The 18,160-nt window shown below is 45.4% G+C and overlaps 2 protein-coding genes across 6 annotated transcripts in view; one reads left to right on the forward strand and one right to left on the reverse strand.

The window, feature by feature from the left end:
* RNF214 (ring finger protein 214) overlaps window positions 1-6,466 on the forward strand; it is a 29,981-nt gene extending 23,515 nt beyond the window's left edge. For all 5 annotated transcript variants that reach the window (XM_077249872.1, XM_077249871.1, XM_077249875.1 and 2 more), the window contains exons 9-15: window positions 935-1,025; window positions 1,214-1,312; window positions 1,809-2,050; window positions 3,863-4,004; window positions 5,519-5,611; window positions 5,698-5,775; window positions 6,090-6,466. In XM_077249872.1, coding sequence (XP_077105987.1) covers window positions 935-1,025; window positions 1,214-1,312; window positions 1,809-2,050; window positions 3,863-4,004; window positions 5,519-5,611; window positions 5,698-5,775; window positions 6,090-6,155 — 811 coding nt within the window. In that variant the 3' untranslated portion in view covers window positions 6,156-6,466. The remainder of the gene's footprint in view (window positions 1-934; window positions 1,026-1,213; window positions 1,313-1,808; window positions 2,051-3,862; window positions 4,005-5,518; window positions 5,612-5,697; window positions 5,776-6,089) is intronic.
* Window positions 6,467-11,266: 4,800 nt separating this feature from the next.
* Window positions 11,267-18,160, reverse strand: part of BACE1 (beta-secretase 1) — a 30,559-nt gene continuing 23,665 nt past the window's right edge. The window contains exons 5-9 of the mRNA XM_077249876.1: window positions 17,967-18,101; window positions 17,414-17,515; window positions 16,084-16,233; window positions 14,862-15,033; window positions 11,267-11,744 (exon numbers count right to left, since the gene is read on the reverse strand). Coding sequence (XP_077105991.1) covers window positions 11,503-11,744; window positions 14,862-15,033; window positions 16,084-16,233; window positions 17,414-17,515; window positions 17,967-18,101 — 801 coding nt within the window. The 3' untranslated portion in view covers window positions 11,267-11,502. The remainder of the gene's footprint in view (window positions 11,745-14,861; window positions 15,034-16,083; window positions 16,234-17,413; window positions 17,516-17,966; window positions 18,102-18,160) is intronic.

Raw genomic sequence — 18,160 nt, forward strand, 5'->3', positions numbered from 1 at the left:
AGTGTGTAAGGCGGCCACTTGGACTAGCCTACACACGTTTACTAAACACTACAGGGTTCATACCCAGTCCTCAGGGACGCGAGCCTGGGTAGATGTGTTCTGCAGGCGGCGGTGCCCTAAGTATAGGGGCCTGTCTGCACAATATTCGTCCATTGCTTCCCACCCAGGGACTGCTTTAGGACGTCCCATGGTCCTGTGTCCCCCAATGAGGCGACAGAGTAAAGGAGATTTTTGTGTACTCACCGTAAAATCTCTTTCTCTTAGCCTCTAATTGGGGGACACAGCTCCCACCCTGTTGCCCTTTCCGGGCCGTTGTAACTGTTGAGTTCTCATATTGTTTTCTTGAGCTCGTGCATAGTTGCCTTCTTATAGGCATAATTATGTTACGTTCCTCCTACTGCTTTTGCACAAAACTGGAGAAGGCTGACGCCGTCCGGGGGTGTATACTGCAGAGGAGGAGCCACGGTTAATCTTTTTCAGATTATGCATAGTGTCGCCTCCTAGTGGACAGCAGCATAACACCCATAGTCCTATGTCCCCCAATTAGAGGCTAAGAGAAAGAGATTTTACGGTGAGTAAATAAAAATCTCCTTTTTATTGTTTTATTTTGAATGGAGCAAAAGGAGGTGATTTGAACTAGGTTTTTTTTTTCATGTTTTAAAAACATTTTTTTACTGTATCTCCCAGTCGCTTTAGGGCACTTGAAGGTGCAATCGTCTGATTGCTTGTCCTATACATAGCAGAGCATCGGATAAAATCACAATCTCCTGTGAACGCCAGCTAAATGCTAGCTTTCATAGGCGTATCATAATCACCTGCACGGGGGTCTTAAGCAGACCCTCGACTATCATGGCACCCCGCCATCACTCTGTAACTTTTCTTTGTTGGTCAGGTGGTCATATATATACAATATACACATATAATCTCTTATCAGGGTCGCGCCACCTAATTTGGAGTGGATTGCGCTGAAGCAGAGGTGGGAGGCCAGGCTCGCCGGCATCCAGCAAATGAAGGCAAATCTGCAGGTAGGCAATGACTTCTCCCAATCACTGGTGAATGCCGGGAGATGATGTTTCACAACTGGACGTAGATGTCCATCGTTTCCCACAGCGCCATCAAAAGGGGAAATGAACCATTACACGGCATCCATTCAGCCGTCTACATACTGGAAGCAACAAGATTCTTCATTATTTCTTATTTCTGTTCCTTTTAGGAGCAATTTGAAAAGCAAATTAAACAGGTGAAGAACGGCACCAGACTGAGCAGTTTGCCCTCCATATTGGCGCCAGATTTGACTCCTCCGCCATCTGATGTAAGTCTTCTCACTCCGCACCGTCCCACCTCATCTGAAGTTTATTGGGCACGTGAGCACAGAATAAATTAAGCTTATCGCCCCTGTTAAGTTCCTTTTCCCCTTAAATCAGCATTGTGGGATAACTCACTAGACTAACTGAACGTGTGTCTTTTTGCAGCCATTTTGCTATGTTAGGCTCTGTGCACTTGGATGAACGCATACAGAAGGAAAAGAGCCCGCTAACGTTGCCACAGACCCCCGTTTATAGTTTTCTTACCTCTGCCTGGCTATTATGCATCCTTATACTGTTTATTTAACTGTATAGAAAAATGCTGGGGGTTATAGTTTTACAACAGCTGAAATGCCGAACGTTGAGAACCATTTTTTAAAGGGATTCCAGCACTGGGAATGTGTTCAGAGCCTCCTTGATTTGTTACACATTTCTTGTGTACGTCCTTTTTTAGTATTGCATTGATATAAAATCCAATGACTGACTTCTCTTATTTGTCTCCAGCCCAGCCTCATGTTACACAGAATAGCTCTTGCCCCTACTAAGATGCCACCTGCAGATATGGGACCCCAAGGAAAAGCTCCCCAGCCGTTCCAGCATTCCCACCCAATGGCCTTTCCTACATTACCTTTCCCTGGTAATACGGCCCCAGCTCCCAGTGCTTCTGACAGTCCAGGTCCGGCCGGCGCTGACAAGCTGAGCAAAATCCTTGAGAAGCTGCAAGCCAGATTCCCACAACACGATAAGTAAGTGACCCCTACAGTGGGGCTCAATGCAGCCGTCCTGATGTTTGCTACTTCATTTGCTGCTATCGTCCATTATCTTCCTTTAATTATTACTGAGTTGTTATGATGTTGAATTATTATTATTATTATTAATGGCCTTCATCTCGATCTCGAGCCATGGCGACTTGACAGATGAACGCTCTGTAGGAAGATGGATTTTGTGCCGCCTAGATAGGTCCACCGAGGTCTTCTCCGCCATTATCTGTTGAAGCATTAGGGTACCGTCTCACATTGGTACTTTGATCGCTACGACGGTACGATCCGTGACGTTCCAGCGATATCCATACGATATCGCTGTGTCTGACACGCAGCGGCGATCAGGGACCTCGCTGAGAATCGTACATCGTAGCAGATCGTTTGAAACTTTATTTCGTCGCTGGATCTCCCGCTGTCATCGCTGGATCGGTGTGTGTGACACCGATCCAGCGATGCGTTCGCTTGTAATCAGGGTAAACATCCTGTTACTAAGTGCAGGGCCGCGCTTAGTAACCCGATGTTTACCCTGGTTACCATCTTAAATGTAAAAAAAACCAAACGGTACATACTTACATTCCGGTGTCCGTCAGGTCCCTGGCCGTCTGCTTCCCTGCACTGACTGTGAGCGCCGGCCGTAAAGTGAAAGCACAGCGGTGACGTCACCGCTCTGCTTTGGCCGGCGCTTACACAGGATGCAGGAGGAGTGCAGGGAAGCGGACGCCGGGCACCGGAATGTGAGTATGTAGTGTTTTTTTTATTTTACGTTTACGCTGGTAACCAGGGTAAACATCGGGTTACTAAGCGCGGCCCTGCGATTAGTAACCCGATGTTTACCCTGGTTACCCGGGGACTTCGGCATCGTTGGTCGCTGGAGAGCGGTCTGTGTGACAGCTCCCCAGCGACCACACAACGACTTACCAACGATCACGCCCAGGTCGTATCGCTGGTTGTGATCGTTGGTAAATCGTTTTGTGTAACGGTACCCTTAGGGTACCGTCACACATTGAAATTTTCATCGCTGCGACGGCACGATTCGTGACGTCGCAGCGTCATATGATCATCGCTCCAGCGTCGTAGACTGCGGTCACACGTTGCAATCACGGCGCTGGAGCGATGCCGAAGTCCCCGGGTAACCAGGGTAAACATCGGGTAACTAAGCGCAGGGCCGCGCTTAGTAACCCGATGTTTACCCTGGTTACCAGCGTAAACGTAAAAAAACAAACAGTACATACTCACCCGTCGGTGTCCTTCAGGTCCCTTGCCGTCTGCTTCCTGCTCTGAGTGCAGCCGTACAGTGAGAGCAGAGCGCAGCACCGCTGCGCTCTGCTCTCACTTTCCGGCCGGCACTCAGAGCAGGAAGCAGACGGCAAGGGACCTGAAGGACACCGACGGGTAAGTATGTACTGTTTGTTTTTTTACGTTTACGCTGGTAACCAGGGTAAACATCGGGTTACTAAGCGCGGCCCTACGCTTAGTTACCCGATGTTTACCCTGGTTACAAGCGAAGACATCGCTGGATCGCTGTCACACACAACGATCCAGCGATGTCAGCGGGTGATCAAGCGACGAAAGAAAGTTCCAAACGATCTGCTACGACGTACGATTCTCAGCAGGGTCCCTGATCGCAGTAGCGTGTCAGACACAGCGATATCGTAACGATATCGCTAGAACGTCACGAATCGTACCGTCGTAGCGATGGAAATTTCAATGTGTGACGGTACCCTTAGGTTTATCATTATCTGCGTGCATATTTGCATTTTCTTTACTTTTACTTATCTGAGATCTCTTCTTGTTTAGGGGGCACTTAACTGATATCCTTCAGCAGATTAAGCAGAAACGTGGCACCCTGTCTGGCCTCACGGTGGAGGCCTTATTCCAGCTTGTTGAAACACACACGGAAAAGCTTCAACTAAAAGAATCTGCAAACCCAGCGGTGATGGTAGGAGGGGGCATATGGCTGTCGCTGTTTGTACATGTGTCCTGTGTCAAGGACTTCTCAGGATGCAGTTCCCTTATGGGTTCCCTCCTGAAGAAGGGTCTAAGGACGCAGGTATTGGGGTCACCTCTTCACAATCCCTGGCTCCCCTCACTTGGGAGAGGAGCCAATCTAGATAGGCTCCTAGTTTAGCTTTGGTGGATGCTAGGAATACAATTTGCACTTTCCCTGAGCTTAAAAAAAAATGGGAGCCTCTAGTCCCAGTCCCCCGCTTTGGCCTTCTGGCTCGCAGGGATAGGGAATGGTTTGTTGGGGGGGGGGACCTCCTCCAGCGTGGGCTTTGATAGACCACATCTTTGTGCGCTGTTTTTTTATATGGCACCATCACATTTTTTAGAGCATTTGAGGAACGATTTTGGACTGTCATTAAAAAGAAGTAAAGGGATTCAGATTATCGGTGGCCGATTGTTACGTATTAGATTGGTGCTGTCCAGCTCTCCGCACTCCCACCTCTCGGACAAGCACTGCAGCATCTTCCTTGTTAACATCGTGCCATCTAGTTGGTAGCAGGATATTGCATTCACTTCAATGGGACAACATTGCATGGTCGCCACCAAATAGACGGTGTGTAGCTCTATGGCATGAGGAGACACATAGAGGAGGCTGCTGCCTTCTGCGGAGTTTGTATCATAGACAAACTACATCCTCATGGGATTCTACTGATCTCACATTTCACAGCTTTCTCTGCTTGTCCAGTATTTCTGGTGGTCTGCATTCTGGGAAGAGTCATCCTTGGGGTATGTTCACACAAACATAATTTCTGGCCATGCAATAGACAAATTGTAGTCTGAGCTATTCCACATGGGCCTCGGGTCTGACTGTAAAAATCTCAGCATGCCCTAGCGTGGTCCAATTTACAGACCATACCAGTGCATGTAAATAGAAAGCAGCTCCTGCACCCATCCGAGCGCACGGAGTCAGTCATGTCTGTAATTTTTTTTTGTCTCATTAAAAGTTTACAAAAAAATTCTATGTACTTGTAAAAACAAGCAAATTTGGAAGTTAGCAGTTATTAAAGGGAACCGGTCACCAGATTTTTCCCATATAACATAGGACGAGTACCTGTACGCCCTAGTATACAGCATTCTAGTATGCTGTATATATGTCCCCAATGCGCTCAGGGCGCTGTCCAGTCCAATGGGCCTCCTCTCTTCTTGTGATTGCCATTCTCCTCCTTGCGCTTCCAAGCTCCGCCGATGCTGCAGAAGTAAAGCTTCCTCTGCTAGCAGAATCGGAAAGTGGGCAGTTTTGGCCATCACCTCAACCATGCCACTGGTCCAAACTGACAATCATCAGGAGCCCACCGCTCCCGGACAAGCAGAGAGGCAGTGGAGCGGTCTGCTCTCGAAGACAGAAGCTACTTTACACAGTGTGTTAGATAAAAGCTACGCTGCAGAGGGTTTACCTGCTAATCCATTGCATTTTGCAATATTTTACCCACTGTCCTGTTTTTTCAGCCTATCAGCCATGGCAGACCGCAGTATCCAGCTGCACAAAGAACCCCTGCCTTCCTGCCCCCAGGTTTTGGAGGATATCCAGGGCGACCACAGGTATCTTAAAACATTTTTCTGTAAGTAAAGCCATTCTACTGTCTCTGGGGATGGTAAAACAATTTTCACTTAATATTTATTTTAAGGTTTGCTTCATATGCCAAAAGATTGTACAGCCACATGACCGGCAGCCTGTATCCTGCAACCATGCCATACACCGAGAGGTAAATATCGGGCAGCTCTACCTATTTCGGCGTGCTCTCAAACTATGTTCTAGTCCCCACGGCTGCATGTCTCACGGCTGTTCAACAGCCACAACACCTGCAGGGATTGTCTGTTTGTTAGACGTTCCCTGCATGTGTTGCGGCTGTCAAACAGTCGCTGGGACTCGAACATATTTTTCGAGCACGCCAAAGACACTCGGTTAGCACCCGAGCATGCTCAGATAACACCTTATCCCAGCACGTTCACTCATCACTAGTAAATGTATCATCATTTGTACACACAAATTTTATTTTGTTTTTTTTTTTTTTTGCAGTGTGCCAAACCGTGGTCATCAAGCAGCCGTGATGGTTCCTGCCCATTTTGCCCGAGCCATCGATAGCCAGATATGGATTTGGAGCCCATCGATGTATGAATGTGGTGCGCAGCTCAGTGCCTTTATCATGTCAGAAAGATCTCCATAATAAACCTTTGCGGATTAATTTAACATCTCTTAAGTTCATCCAAAAAAGTGGTTTCTTAAACCATAAATCCATGTTTACAACGCCTTCTATCCCGGTCACAGATTGTCTTCCATGCGGTTGGATGGTGCAGGATCCTCCTCCATTTCTCCTGCATTTTTAAAAAAGTTTTAGAAACCTACAAGAAAGTGACAGTATCTATAATAAAAGTTATTTTTTCTTATTGTGGAAATTGCGTATTAACCCTTATCTGACATTAGACTCTGCAGGTGTATGGAGCGTGCTCGGGAGAGGGTCCAGCTGTGTTATACAGCCAGCATCTGCCGCTCATGGGAATGCTCCAATTTCTGCTGTTTAACTCCTCAAATGCCACTATTTCGGACCGGCGGTGGGCCATTTTGGGTGCTTATCTTGGTTCCCATGGCTGCTTTCAGCCTTTTAAAGCTGCCATCTTGGTACTCCTGCGAAGACTGTCCTACGTAGAAGACCATCATTTTATCTATATACGGCAATACTATTGCACTTACCATTCAAAAACAGTACTAATAAAAAGTGCAGGTCGCCATGCAGTAAAACAAGCCCTCACACAGCTCGATCGGCAGACAGTTATGGGTACACGCTATAACCCTGCTGATGGATGCGTGTCCTGCACAATACTGGCTATGCATATAGCAGGGCTGTAGAATCTGCACTCACGGTACCAGGAGGTGCGGGCTGATTTGTTAGGATAAGTATACAGATGCTGGAGGTGACATCTGCCGCAGGATATAGCGACATGCACTCAGATGACATATGGACGCTGCAGGTCGGATCTACACTGACTATAAGCAGCTTCCGGAACACTGCTGCCATATGACTGATAGAAGTAGTGGAAGTGAACGCGGTCACTTTTTACTAATGTATTCTATGGTTCTACGTGTTTCAATCAGGCGCCATGACTACTCAGGAGGAGTGTAGCTGTTCTACGGCTGCATGAGACCTCATGCCATTTCTGAGTTATTGTGATATAGTTGTCCTGTGTTTGCTGGGACTGTCCTGACGGTTGGGATATATCCTGCCAAATTCAGGGCTGTCGCAGCCTTAAAAAAAAAAAATGCAAGCAAACCGGCCCTGGGGGCAATGCGCTTCAGGAAATAAGGAGTGTCTGACCAGCAACAGGCAGTAGGGGCGGGTCTTGTCGCTATACAGGCAGTAGGGGCGGGTCTTGTCGCTATACAGGCAGTAGGGGCGGGTCTTGTCGCTATACAGGCAGTAGGGGCGGGTCTTGTCGCTATACAGGCAGTAGGGGTGGGTCTTGTCGCTATACAGGCAGTAGGGGCGGGTCTTGTCGCTATACAGGCAGTAGGGGCGGGTCTTGTCCCTATTCAAGAAGTAGGGGCGGGTCTTGTCGCTATACAGGAAGTAGGGGTGGGTTTTGTCGCTATTCAGGAAGTAGGGGCGGGTCTTTGTCTCTACAGGCAGTAGGGGCGGGGCTTTCTCGCTATACAGGAAGTAGGGGCGGGTCTTTGTCTCTACAGGCAGTAGGGGCGGGGCTTTCTCGCTATACAGGAAGTAGGGGCGGGTCTTTGTCGCTATACAGAAAGTAGGGGTGGGTCTTTGTCGCTATGCAGGAAGTAGGGGTGGGTCTATGTCGCTATACAGGCAGTAGGGGTGGGTCTTGTCCCTATTCAAGAAGTAGGGGTGGGTCTATGTCGCTATGCAGGAAGTAGGGGTGGGTCTATGTCGCTACATGAAGTGGGTGCAGGTCCATGATTTTGTACAGGAATTGGAGGCAGGTCTATGTCTATAAGCATGGGTGGGCCTATTTCTCCGAACAGGCAGTGAGGGCAAATCTTTGTCTACAGGAAGTGGGGCGTGTTTTTCTTTCTGCAGGAAGTGGGGGGTGTATAGTTCTCTACAGGAAGTGGGGCATGTCTGTTTCTACAGGAAGTGGGGGGTGTATAGTTCTCTACAGGAAGCGGGTTGTGTCTTTCTCTTCAGGAAGTGGGGCGTGTCTTTTTCTCTACAGGAAGCGGGGCATGTCTTTCTACAGGAAGTGGGGTGGGTCTGGGTCTCTACATGAAGACAAAGCAGATCTTGGTCTCTACACACAATGGGAGCTGGAGCTTTATTTCTACAGGAAGTTGAGGGAGGTCTTTGTCTCTGCTCCTGCTCTCCTGTCTGCCAAATTGCATACAGGCAGAACGCAGAGATGAGCTTTCAGTTCAGAGCATGCAAACTATTGCACAACGGCGGAAGTGAGAGGAAAGGAAGTTCTAGCACCTATAGTGCTGGTCAAGTTCTAATTAAAAGGGAAACAACCACTCCAAAAAAGGGTAGATGACAAATTGCAGGGCATGAGGACATTTCCTGCACATATTAAACTGTTATATGCACCAAAATCGGCTTTACCTTGCTGATGAGGGCAGCACGACCACTTTTTTTTTTTCCACAGGTTTTGTGTGAAAGGATAGCCCTAAGTGTAAGACATTATTTCTACCAATACTTACAATTTTTCTTTTGTTTGGTGAAGTCTCATTTACTGTTAACACGGAATAAATGTAATAGTTACACAAAAATTATTAATTAAAAAAAAACTAACCAGTAGATGGTGGTGATTGTTATTGATTGTTTTAGTACCACAGATATAGCAATTACTGTTAATGATTGTTACTTATAGGTAGATAAGACACTTTTTTCATAGTTCCCCCTACACACCTTGTCGTCAGGATCCAGATGACCCGGTATGTTCACCTTCCTCCATAAAGAAGACCTGATAACAGGTAGGACTGCATTGTATAATGGTCCTAAAATCCTCACTTCTTTTTACTTCCTAATGTGTTTATTTTGGGCTAAAAATATTTTTCACAATTGGGTTTTATTAAAAATGTTGCACTGTTTGTCTTATACAATCTCTTTTTTTCTTTCCTACTTGCTTTGCCAAAGAATGAGCTAACTAAGAATCCATCAGTGAGCTTCTGACAAGAGTTTTTCTCGGCTGATTTTCGATCAGCTCAATTTTAATCTGTTCTGTAGTCCCAAATCGGCACATAGGAGATAATAAAGAGACAGAAAAGTCTCCCTGTCAGAATGAGCTCACTGATAGTTTCTAAGTAAATTCATTTTGCAGCCTGTAGAAGCAAAACTGCAAAATGTTTATTGAAACACAATTGCAATATTATTTTTTTTTTAGCCCAGTTAAGTTGTCTGTGAAGGTTTCCATATTCAAAAAAAGATTTATGGTGGAAGGACTGAGCATAATTTTCTGAAAAAAAAAAAAATAAATCTAAAATCATACAGGAATACAATATTCCTGACTTATATTAACCAACATCAGTTCTCTGTGAGTCCAACACCCGGCATCACAACCGATGAGTCGATCATAGGAGTGCCAGGTATCAGACCCCCACCAATGTAATGATCGTATTAAAGCTGAACATCTCAGCACAACCATGGGTCTCATCACCCAAACTAACCTAAAAACCTCAAACGGACGTACAGTGCTGTTACAACTGAAACTCCTGGCCTGACTACAAGTCTGACAACACGTAGTCAGCCTGGGATTTGCAGCTGTAACCCAGTTAGCCTGGTCTTAAAGGATATGCACCATCCTTGGGGGTATTTTTTGTTTACTAAGATGTATATTTGACTAAAAAAATAATTTTTGTAATAGAATTTCTTTCAAAATGTTGAACTTTTTTTCTGCAGCCTCTATCACAGTACATAGGGGACTGTTGAATGAGCTAGCAGTGACCAGTTTTAGTCATAATTGAGCTTAGAAGATAATTCAGGAGAAGACAGGTCATCTTGAAGCATTTTTTTATACAACCTCTATCACAGTACATAGGGACAGTAGAATGAGCTAGCAGTGACCAGATTTAGTCATAATTGAGCTTAGAAGATAATTGAGGAGAAGAGAGGTCATCTTGAAGCATTTTTTTCTACAGCCTCTAAAACCGCACAGAGCAGACTTCAGAATGAGCTAGCTGTGACCAGTTCTTCTAATCATAATTGAGCTTAGAAGGTTATTGAAGGGAAGAGAAAATTTTGAAACTGTGTTTTTTTTGTTTGTTTTTTTTTGCTTTAGCATCTATCACAGTACATAGTGGACTGTAGAATGAGCTAGCAGTGACCAGTTAGTCATAATTTAGGAGAAGAGATTATTTTAAAGCATTTTTTTTCTACATCCTCTATCACAGTACATAACGGACTATAAAATAAGCCCTTAGAAATTCCTTCAGGAGAAGAGATCATTTTGAAGCATTTTCTGTTTCTACAGCCTCTATCAGAGCACAGAGCAGACTGTAGAATCCATCAGTGACCTCATTCGGAAGGCATGGTCTGTCATCCTTATCTCTCCTCGTGAATGATCTTTTAAGCTCAATTATGAATAGAAGAATTGGTTACTGGTAGTTGATTCTGCAGTCTGCTATGTACAGCGATACACAGAGGCTGTAGAAGACAAAACGGTCCAAGTTTTTTTAATGAAACCCTATTGCAAAAATGTTTTCTAGCCAAAAATACATGCATTTAATTAGAAAAAAATGCCTCCAAACTGTCCATATCCTTTTCTCTCATTTGCCCCTTTAGGTGCTAATAGTTTACGCGTAATATACTGTACATAAAAACCATTCATTTTGGGAATATTGGGTCAGTCAGGTTTCCTGTTTAGTAAACATTTGGTCCCTAATATAAGGTAGCCCTTGTGGACTGGAGAGGGATATCTAACCTTTCGACACTCGCTCCGTTCATTAGTATGTGCCACCACCATGCCAGTAAGTGTATGGCCATACGTGATCCCTCGGTAACTATAGGGCTGGTGCAGATTTGGAGCCTTTGCACCTCCTCCATGTTTTACCATTTGCTCCTACCCCTTTTTTTCTGTGATTTCCTATTTTTTGTTGTTTTTGCAATCATTTAGGATGTCACCAGCAAACCAAGGCCCTTGTGAATTAGCAGTAAGCATGAAGAACAGGGAACGCAGTTTCGGTCAGTCATTAATATGGCTTTGTGTTAATCGTAGCGCCCCCTGTCCTAATAATCGTATTCAGCATTGTTACATAAGAAGATGCATTTTTTTTTTTTTTGCTTAATCACAAGTGAGAGGCTGTATCGTAAAGCTGCAAAATAATCCGTTATTTGGTTGCATCATGTCCGGGCTTCTCTGGTAGACATCGCCTGCGCAGGACCAATGGCTTTTTTTCACACCGAGACCCCGCTGCACAGGCCACGCTCTCCTCCTGCTCCTCGGAGGCGGCCCCCCCTATGAATGCTTAGAGATGTCATTTCTTATTTCAGCAGGGAAATGTCATCAGCAAAATCATCTTGTGATCGTCTTAGGCAGCGGAAGCAGCGCCACTGGAACAGCATCAGGCAGAGGGGGAGCATGAAGAGGGCGCAGACGCCCGCCATGACGTAGGCTGTCGTCATCAATGCAGACTCATCCAGCTGTGGGGTGTTATAGCCGCAATCTTCCAAGTCCGATGCGTAAAATGGACCGTCCACCGAAGCCTTGCGGGAATAGTCATGCACTGTAAAATAAGAATCCAGTTACAAAACCCCTTCTTTATAACCATGGTAGATAATCAACCTTAAAGTGACTAACCATCTTATTAAATTTTTCACTTAAATGCTTGTATTTTGGGCTAAATTTTGCAATGGGGTTTCATTAAAAATTCTGTACCTTTTTTTTTTTTTTTTTTATAGGGTGTTTGTTTCTCTGTACGTTCAACTTTGATGTGATCTGTGGTCATAAATCAGATGAGAAAATCTTAGAAAAAGAGGTTAACAGGGTTACAAACTCTCCTGTCAGATTGTAAGAATGAGTTCGCTGACGGATTCTCAGCTAACTCATTCTGCAGCCAGCTATGTGCAACACAGAGGCCATAGAAGGCAAACGGTGCAAAATTTTTAATAAGACCCAATTGCAAAAAATTTTTTTAGACCAAAATACATGCAACTAAGGAAAAAAAAAAAGATGACCTGAAAACACAGTCCCTTTAAGGCTGACCAACCTTAAAACTGTCTGACCTTATTACACAGATAGGACATTTAATAAGTAAGATCTAATAAGTTATTTATGAATCAACCGAGTAAAGAAAGGCTGTAATTGGATGAATAACTGGCTTTCATTAGGAGCGTATACTGCTGGACCTTTAGTGCAGGTTCCTTTGCCAGAGTCTGGGCCAGTGGCGTATCTAGGGGGGGCAGCTGGGGCATGTGCCCCGGGCGCAGCTGGCAGTCGGGCCACCTAATTCGGCGGTCTGCAGTGTCTCCCCCGGCGGCTGCATTCTGCCGCCCCTGGTCTGGGAGTCAGCTGTTCTCTGTGCCGACTGTCAAGCTGACAGCCGGCACAGAGAAGCTGCAGAGCGCCGGCTCCCAACAAGTGCGGAGATGGAGGGGGGCCCCCTGCAGGGTGGCTGCGGCAGGCAGGGAGAAAACCCTGCAGCTCCACTGCCCAGCGTTCTGTCTTCCTGCTTCCTCTCACACAGACGCGCCGCTGGATGTCATCATTCAGCGGCCGGCTGTGTCAGAGGAAGGCGATGAAATGCTGCGGCAGAGCGCAGTGAGAGGGGTGTGTGTGGGGCGCGCTGCAGGGGAATGTGCAGAGAAGTGAATTGTGTGTGGGGGGAGGAGAGGGCAATAATGGGGCTGACGGGGAGAGAGCAATGATGGGGATGGTGGAGGAGGAGAGGGCAATGATGGGGCTGACAGGGAGAGAGATGATGGGAATCGTGGGGAAGGAGAGGGCAATGATGGGGATGGTGGAGGAGAGGGCAATGATGGGGATGGTGGGGGAGGAGAGGGCAATGATGGGGCTGATGGGGAGAGAGCAATGATGGGAATGGTGGGGAAGGAGAGGGCAATGATGGGGCTGACGGGGAGAGGGCAATGAATGGGGATGGAGGAGGAGAGGGCAATGATGGGGCTGACGGGGAGAGAGCAATGATGGGGATGGTGGGGGACGAGAGGGCAATGATGGGGCTGACGGGGGCATATGTCCTTGGGGGGGGGGGGGGGGGCGCCAAAATGAATTTTTGCCTCGGGTGCCAGAAACCCTAGATACACCTCTGGTCTGGGCCCACTCTAGCCCTTTATCCATCGATTGTGAAACATGTCAGTTGTATCTCATCTGGATTCTTCAATACCCAGAAATCCTAATATGGGGCGACAACTGAAACTGTCAAAGAAAAGGTTTTTTTCTAAATTATTTATAAGTTTCTAACATGTCAGAAGTTTTGATTAGTGGTTGTCCGGGAGCTAAGAATTCCACCGATCTCTGAAACCATTGACTGTGATTGAAGGAGGTATCAGTAAACGGACTCAAAGAAGTCTACGAGTCCGTACAAAGCTAAGCCTGTTTCTGTTCATTAGTTTTAGTATACCCCAACTTGTGACATCTTAACTTTAATGGATTGGCAATTACTCTTTCACTGCTCCTACCTCCAATCTCTGGGACATCTACAACGAAATAGTAAACTGGTGACAAATGGGTTTTCAAGAGGCCCTGTCACCAGGTCAAAAGTGTCCAGTTTTTGCGTTTATTTTATTCCCAGTCCTTTCTTAAGTATTTCATATTCTCTATTTCCCAAGGGGAAGATGCTAACAGTGATTTGCAGGGCAGCTCAAAGATACACCCCTGAGGATCCCGTGAGCCATGCTCCCTTGGAAATGGAAAGACCATGAAAAATAGAACAATATAAAAAAAATGCATAATCGGGAGCAACGGGAATAAAATAAGCGCAAAAACTGTACACTTTTGACCCCGTAATGGGCCCTCTTTAAAAGATTTAAAACTGGTTTCTCTCTTTTTTTTCCCAAACAGCACCACCCCTCTTCTCCAAGGAGAAAATGGCATATTGTTTAAATCAGTGCTTTTTGTTCCAAATCAGTTTTCACACAGGTCACTTGGGCTTTATTAGACTCACTAACTTCCTTTTCTTTCAGGAAACTATACATGCACACCAGCCAAAATGATCAGATTCTGACTATCTATTGTATTGGCGTATCTAATAAGAGCGGTGCAAAGGTGATTGGGAAGGGAAGAGGAGGTGAGCTGTGATATCACCTATTGTGAATGATGGATCCTGTGTTATCTACTGTATATAGAGGTGTTATCAGTCATTGTACAGGAGGAGGAGGTGAGCTGTGACATCACCTATTGTGAATGGTTGATCCTGTATTATCTACTGTATATAGAGGGGTTATCCGTCATACAGGAGGAGGAGGTGAGCTGTGACATCATCTATTGTGAATGGTGATCCTGTGTTATCTACTGTATATAGAGGTGTTATCAGTCATTGTACAGGAGGAGGAGGTGAGCTGTGACATCACCTATTGTGAATGGTGATCCTGTGTTATCTACTGTATATAGAGGTGTTATCAGTCATTGTACAGGAGGAGGAGGTGAGCTGTGACATCACCTATTGTGAATGGTGGGTCCTGTGTTATCTACTGTATATAGAGGGGTTATCCGTCATTATACAGGAGGAGGTGGTGAGCTGTGACATCACCTATTTTGAATGGTGGATCCCATTTGTTTGTCCATTTTATGTTTCTGGAAATGCAGTAGACTTCATCCTGAGGTGAGGTAGACGTGTCGCTAAAGTGTCTGTAACTACAGTGTACTTTTGTGAATGATTTCTCACCGTGACATGTGCTGACTGCGAATCCTATGCGCTTACGTGCACGGTCAAAAACAACATAAAAGCCCTCCATGATGACGGCTCCCATCACTGTGCCAGTGGAAGACTGGGATACCGCAAACTTATAGCAGTCATCCTGAGACGTAGCGATATCCTCCACGGGGCGCAGGTATTGCTGCGGAGAGAAAAAAACTGATGTATCACATACATTTCTTAAAATCAAATGTATCCATCAAATGTCTGAAAGATGAATGCTACTGAAAAAATGGCCATATCTAGTGGGTTGATATTTTCCGCTCTTACCATCTTCCATCTATGGATAAGACTGTGCTTTAGTAATTATTTTCCCATCATTCTGTGGTGTATAAAGAGGGACTATCAACAGGTCAAAAGTTGCCAGTTTCAGCTTACATTTGATTCCCGCTGTTCCCCTAAGGATTCCAGTTTGTTTCGTTTTTTTTAGATCTACCATTCGGTTCCAGAGATATGGTATTTATTAATGCTACTTTTTATGGTCTTTACCCAAGGTACTTTGCAGCTAAAAGACGCACCCCAGAGGATCCTTTGAGCCACACCCATTTGGAATGATATAAAAAGGGCCGTATCTCTGGATCTGTGAGGCGGATTTAAAAACAAAAGCGGAATACTCGTGGGAGTAGCGGAAATAGAATAATGCAAAAACTGGACACTTTTGTCCTGGTGACAGGGTCAGTTGAAATGATACAATTTTGGCTGTAGTACAGTTTAGGAGCTTACTGCATGGTGTTTTAGCATTGAGTTTAGTGCAGAGATGTAAGCAATACCGGTAGCTGTAAGCAGACAGACTTTTGCAGACTTGGGCACTACGGTGGCTCAGTGGATAGCACAGCAGCCTTGCAGCGCTGGAGTCCTGGGTTCAAATTCAACCAAGGACAACATCTGCAAGGAGTTTGTATGTTCTCCCCGTGTTTGCGTGGGTTTCCTCCGGGTTCTCCGGTTTCCTCCCACATTCCAAAGACAATACTGATAGGGAATTTAGATTGTGAGCCCCAATGGGGACAGCGATGGTAATGTGTGCAACCTGTAAAGCGCTATATAAAAATAAAGATTATTATGTTAGCGGTTAGCGCTATATAAAAATAAAGATTATTATTATTATTTTGCGTAGCTCAGTTACATCTTACTTCGGTCCTTCAGTGACACTGCCTTGGACAGTCCATGATGGCTTCATCTATAGTATACTAACCTGCGGCAAAATGGTGATGCGAAAAGACTCGTTGGTAGCTTCGCCCATCAGATACAGGGAGATTACAGGGAAGATGTTCCATGGCGTTGTACCTTCCTGCCAGCACACCAGCTGTTCTCCCAACCAGAAGCCATCAGGGAACTTCTCCGTCTGACAGAAGACAATAAACGGGATATAGATCAATATATCGTATATAAATGCCTTTTAAAGGGATTCTCTGGAATGTTATGATTGATGACCTATCCTTGGAGAATCCATCAATATCATCGGACTTCACTCCAATCAGCTGATTGAACAGGCCGCGGTGCATCAGAAGTGGCGCAGCAACGTACATTGTTTAGAAACCCCCTCCCATTCACTTAATTGGTGGGGGTGCCAGACCCACTCTGATTTAATAAAATCCCAGATTACCCTTTAAATAATAATTGGTGTCCAGAAATGTGGTTTATTTCTCAACGTGTTGCGAAGTTCAAAACTTCATCACAATGTCATTATGGTTTATCCTGATGAAGAAATTTTGAATTGCGAAACGCGTCGACAAACCACATTTCTTAACTCCATTTTGGTTATTTTACATGCATCTCCTCTTCTGTGAAATGGAGCCTGAGCTAGTATGTATGTTTCAAGAGAAGGAGTGTGAGGAATGTCTTTGACTTAGGCTACTTTCACACTAGCGTCGGGCTCGGTCCGTCGCAGTGCGTCGGGCCGAGGTCACCGACGCTAGCGTTGTCTCCGCCGCACAATGGGGGCAGCGGATGCATTTTTCCAGCGCATCCGCTGCCCCATTGTGAGGTGCGGGGAGGTGGGCGCGGAGTTCCAGCCGCGCATTCGCGGTCGGAAAAAGCGGACCGTCGTGAGCAAAAAACGTTACATGTAACGTTTTTTGCTCCCGACGGTCCGCCACAACACGGCGCAACCGTCGCACGACGGTTGCGACGTGTGTCAATGCGTTGCTAATGTTAGTCAATGCAGAAAAAACGCATCCTGCAAGCACTTTTGCAGGATGCGTATTTTCGGCAAAACGACGCATTGCGACGTATTGCAGTTAACGCTAGTGTGAAAGTAGCCTTAGAGATAACAGAGACATGAAGAGGTACCACACCTCAACTCTTCAGCTGGGTATAGCCAGGATTTTGTGAAACATTTTGCTCAACTCTATTAAGTTGCCATACCCCATCTGGAACTCTTTTATGAGAACCAATAGTCCCCCAAGAACTGCACCAAAGACAACCCATCCGGACGTCCATCCAACGGACATGAAATACTGATGAATAACAGGTGACTTCGTTTTGCTCCTGCTCCAGTTACCACATCCATGTTTCTCACTCACCGAGGAAGCAGCTTTAATCATTTTTACAGCTTCATCAAACACCCTCTTTGGCAGGCGAAGGTTTGTGGTTCCACTGTCGACAATGCTCTTATCATAGTTGTACTGAGAATATAGAAATGTGGAATCAGATCTTTACTGGGAAAAAAAAACCATTTTTTAAAGTGCTCCTGTTACGTTGTACACGCACTCCTATCTCTTTATAGAGCAAGAGGAGCTGAGCTGATTGATGTATAACTTTCTGGTGAAAGCTTTGGTATTTTATTTGTTCAAATCTCTTTTATCTATGGTGAGAAGTCCAGTGGGAGGTCCTAATCAGTGACTGCCCACTTGACTCCTGTAGTAAAAACAGCAGGGATTTAAATGAATAAATAAGTTATATTTAATGTTTTAACCACGATACTATATAACAATCTGCTCAGCAACTCTTGCTCTATTACAGAATCAGACTGTATGTTCCCTTTAAATATGATCTTAAAGGGGTTGTCCAGTAAAAACAAGTTGAATTATTTAGCTCCACTCCCGTCATTAGTAGCATGACCACCATGACGCTCACCTCTTTACAGTCCATCATCAGATCCCGTCCATTGATTTCGATCTTCACAATGATGACCTCGTAGTACCACTCCTTCCTTATAGGTGTGTACCATATATTACCTACATGCAACGATGGGTCAATCCCTCCAATGACCTAGAAAAAGAAACAGTGTAAAAAGAAGAAAAATAAGTATATTACGTGCAACTCGCACT

The sequence above is a fragment of the Ranitomeya variabilis genome, chromosome 4 (genome assembly GCF_051348905.1).
Source record: "Ranitomeya variabilis isolate aRanVar5 chromosome 4, aRanVar5.hap1, whole genome shotgun sequence".
Classification (NCBI taxonomy): domain Eukaryota; kingdom Metazoa; phylum Chordata; class Amphibia; order Anura; family Dendrobatidae; genus Ranitomeya; species Ranitomeya variabilis.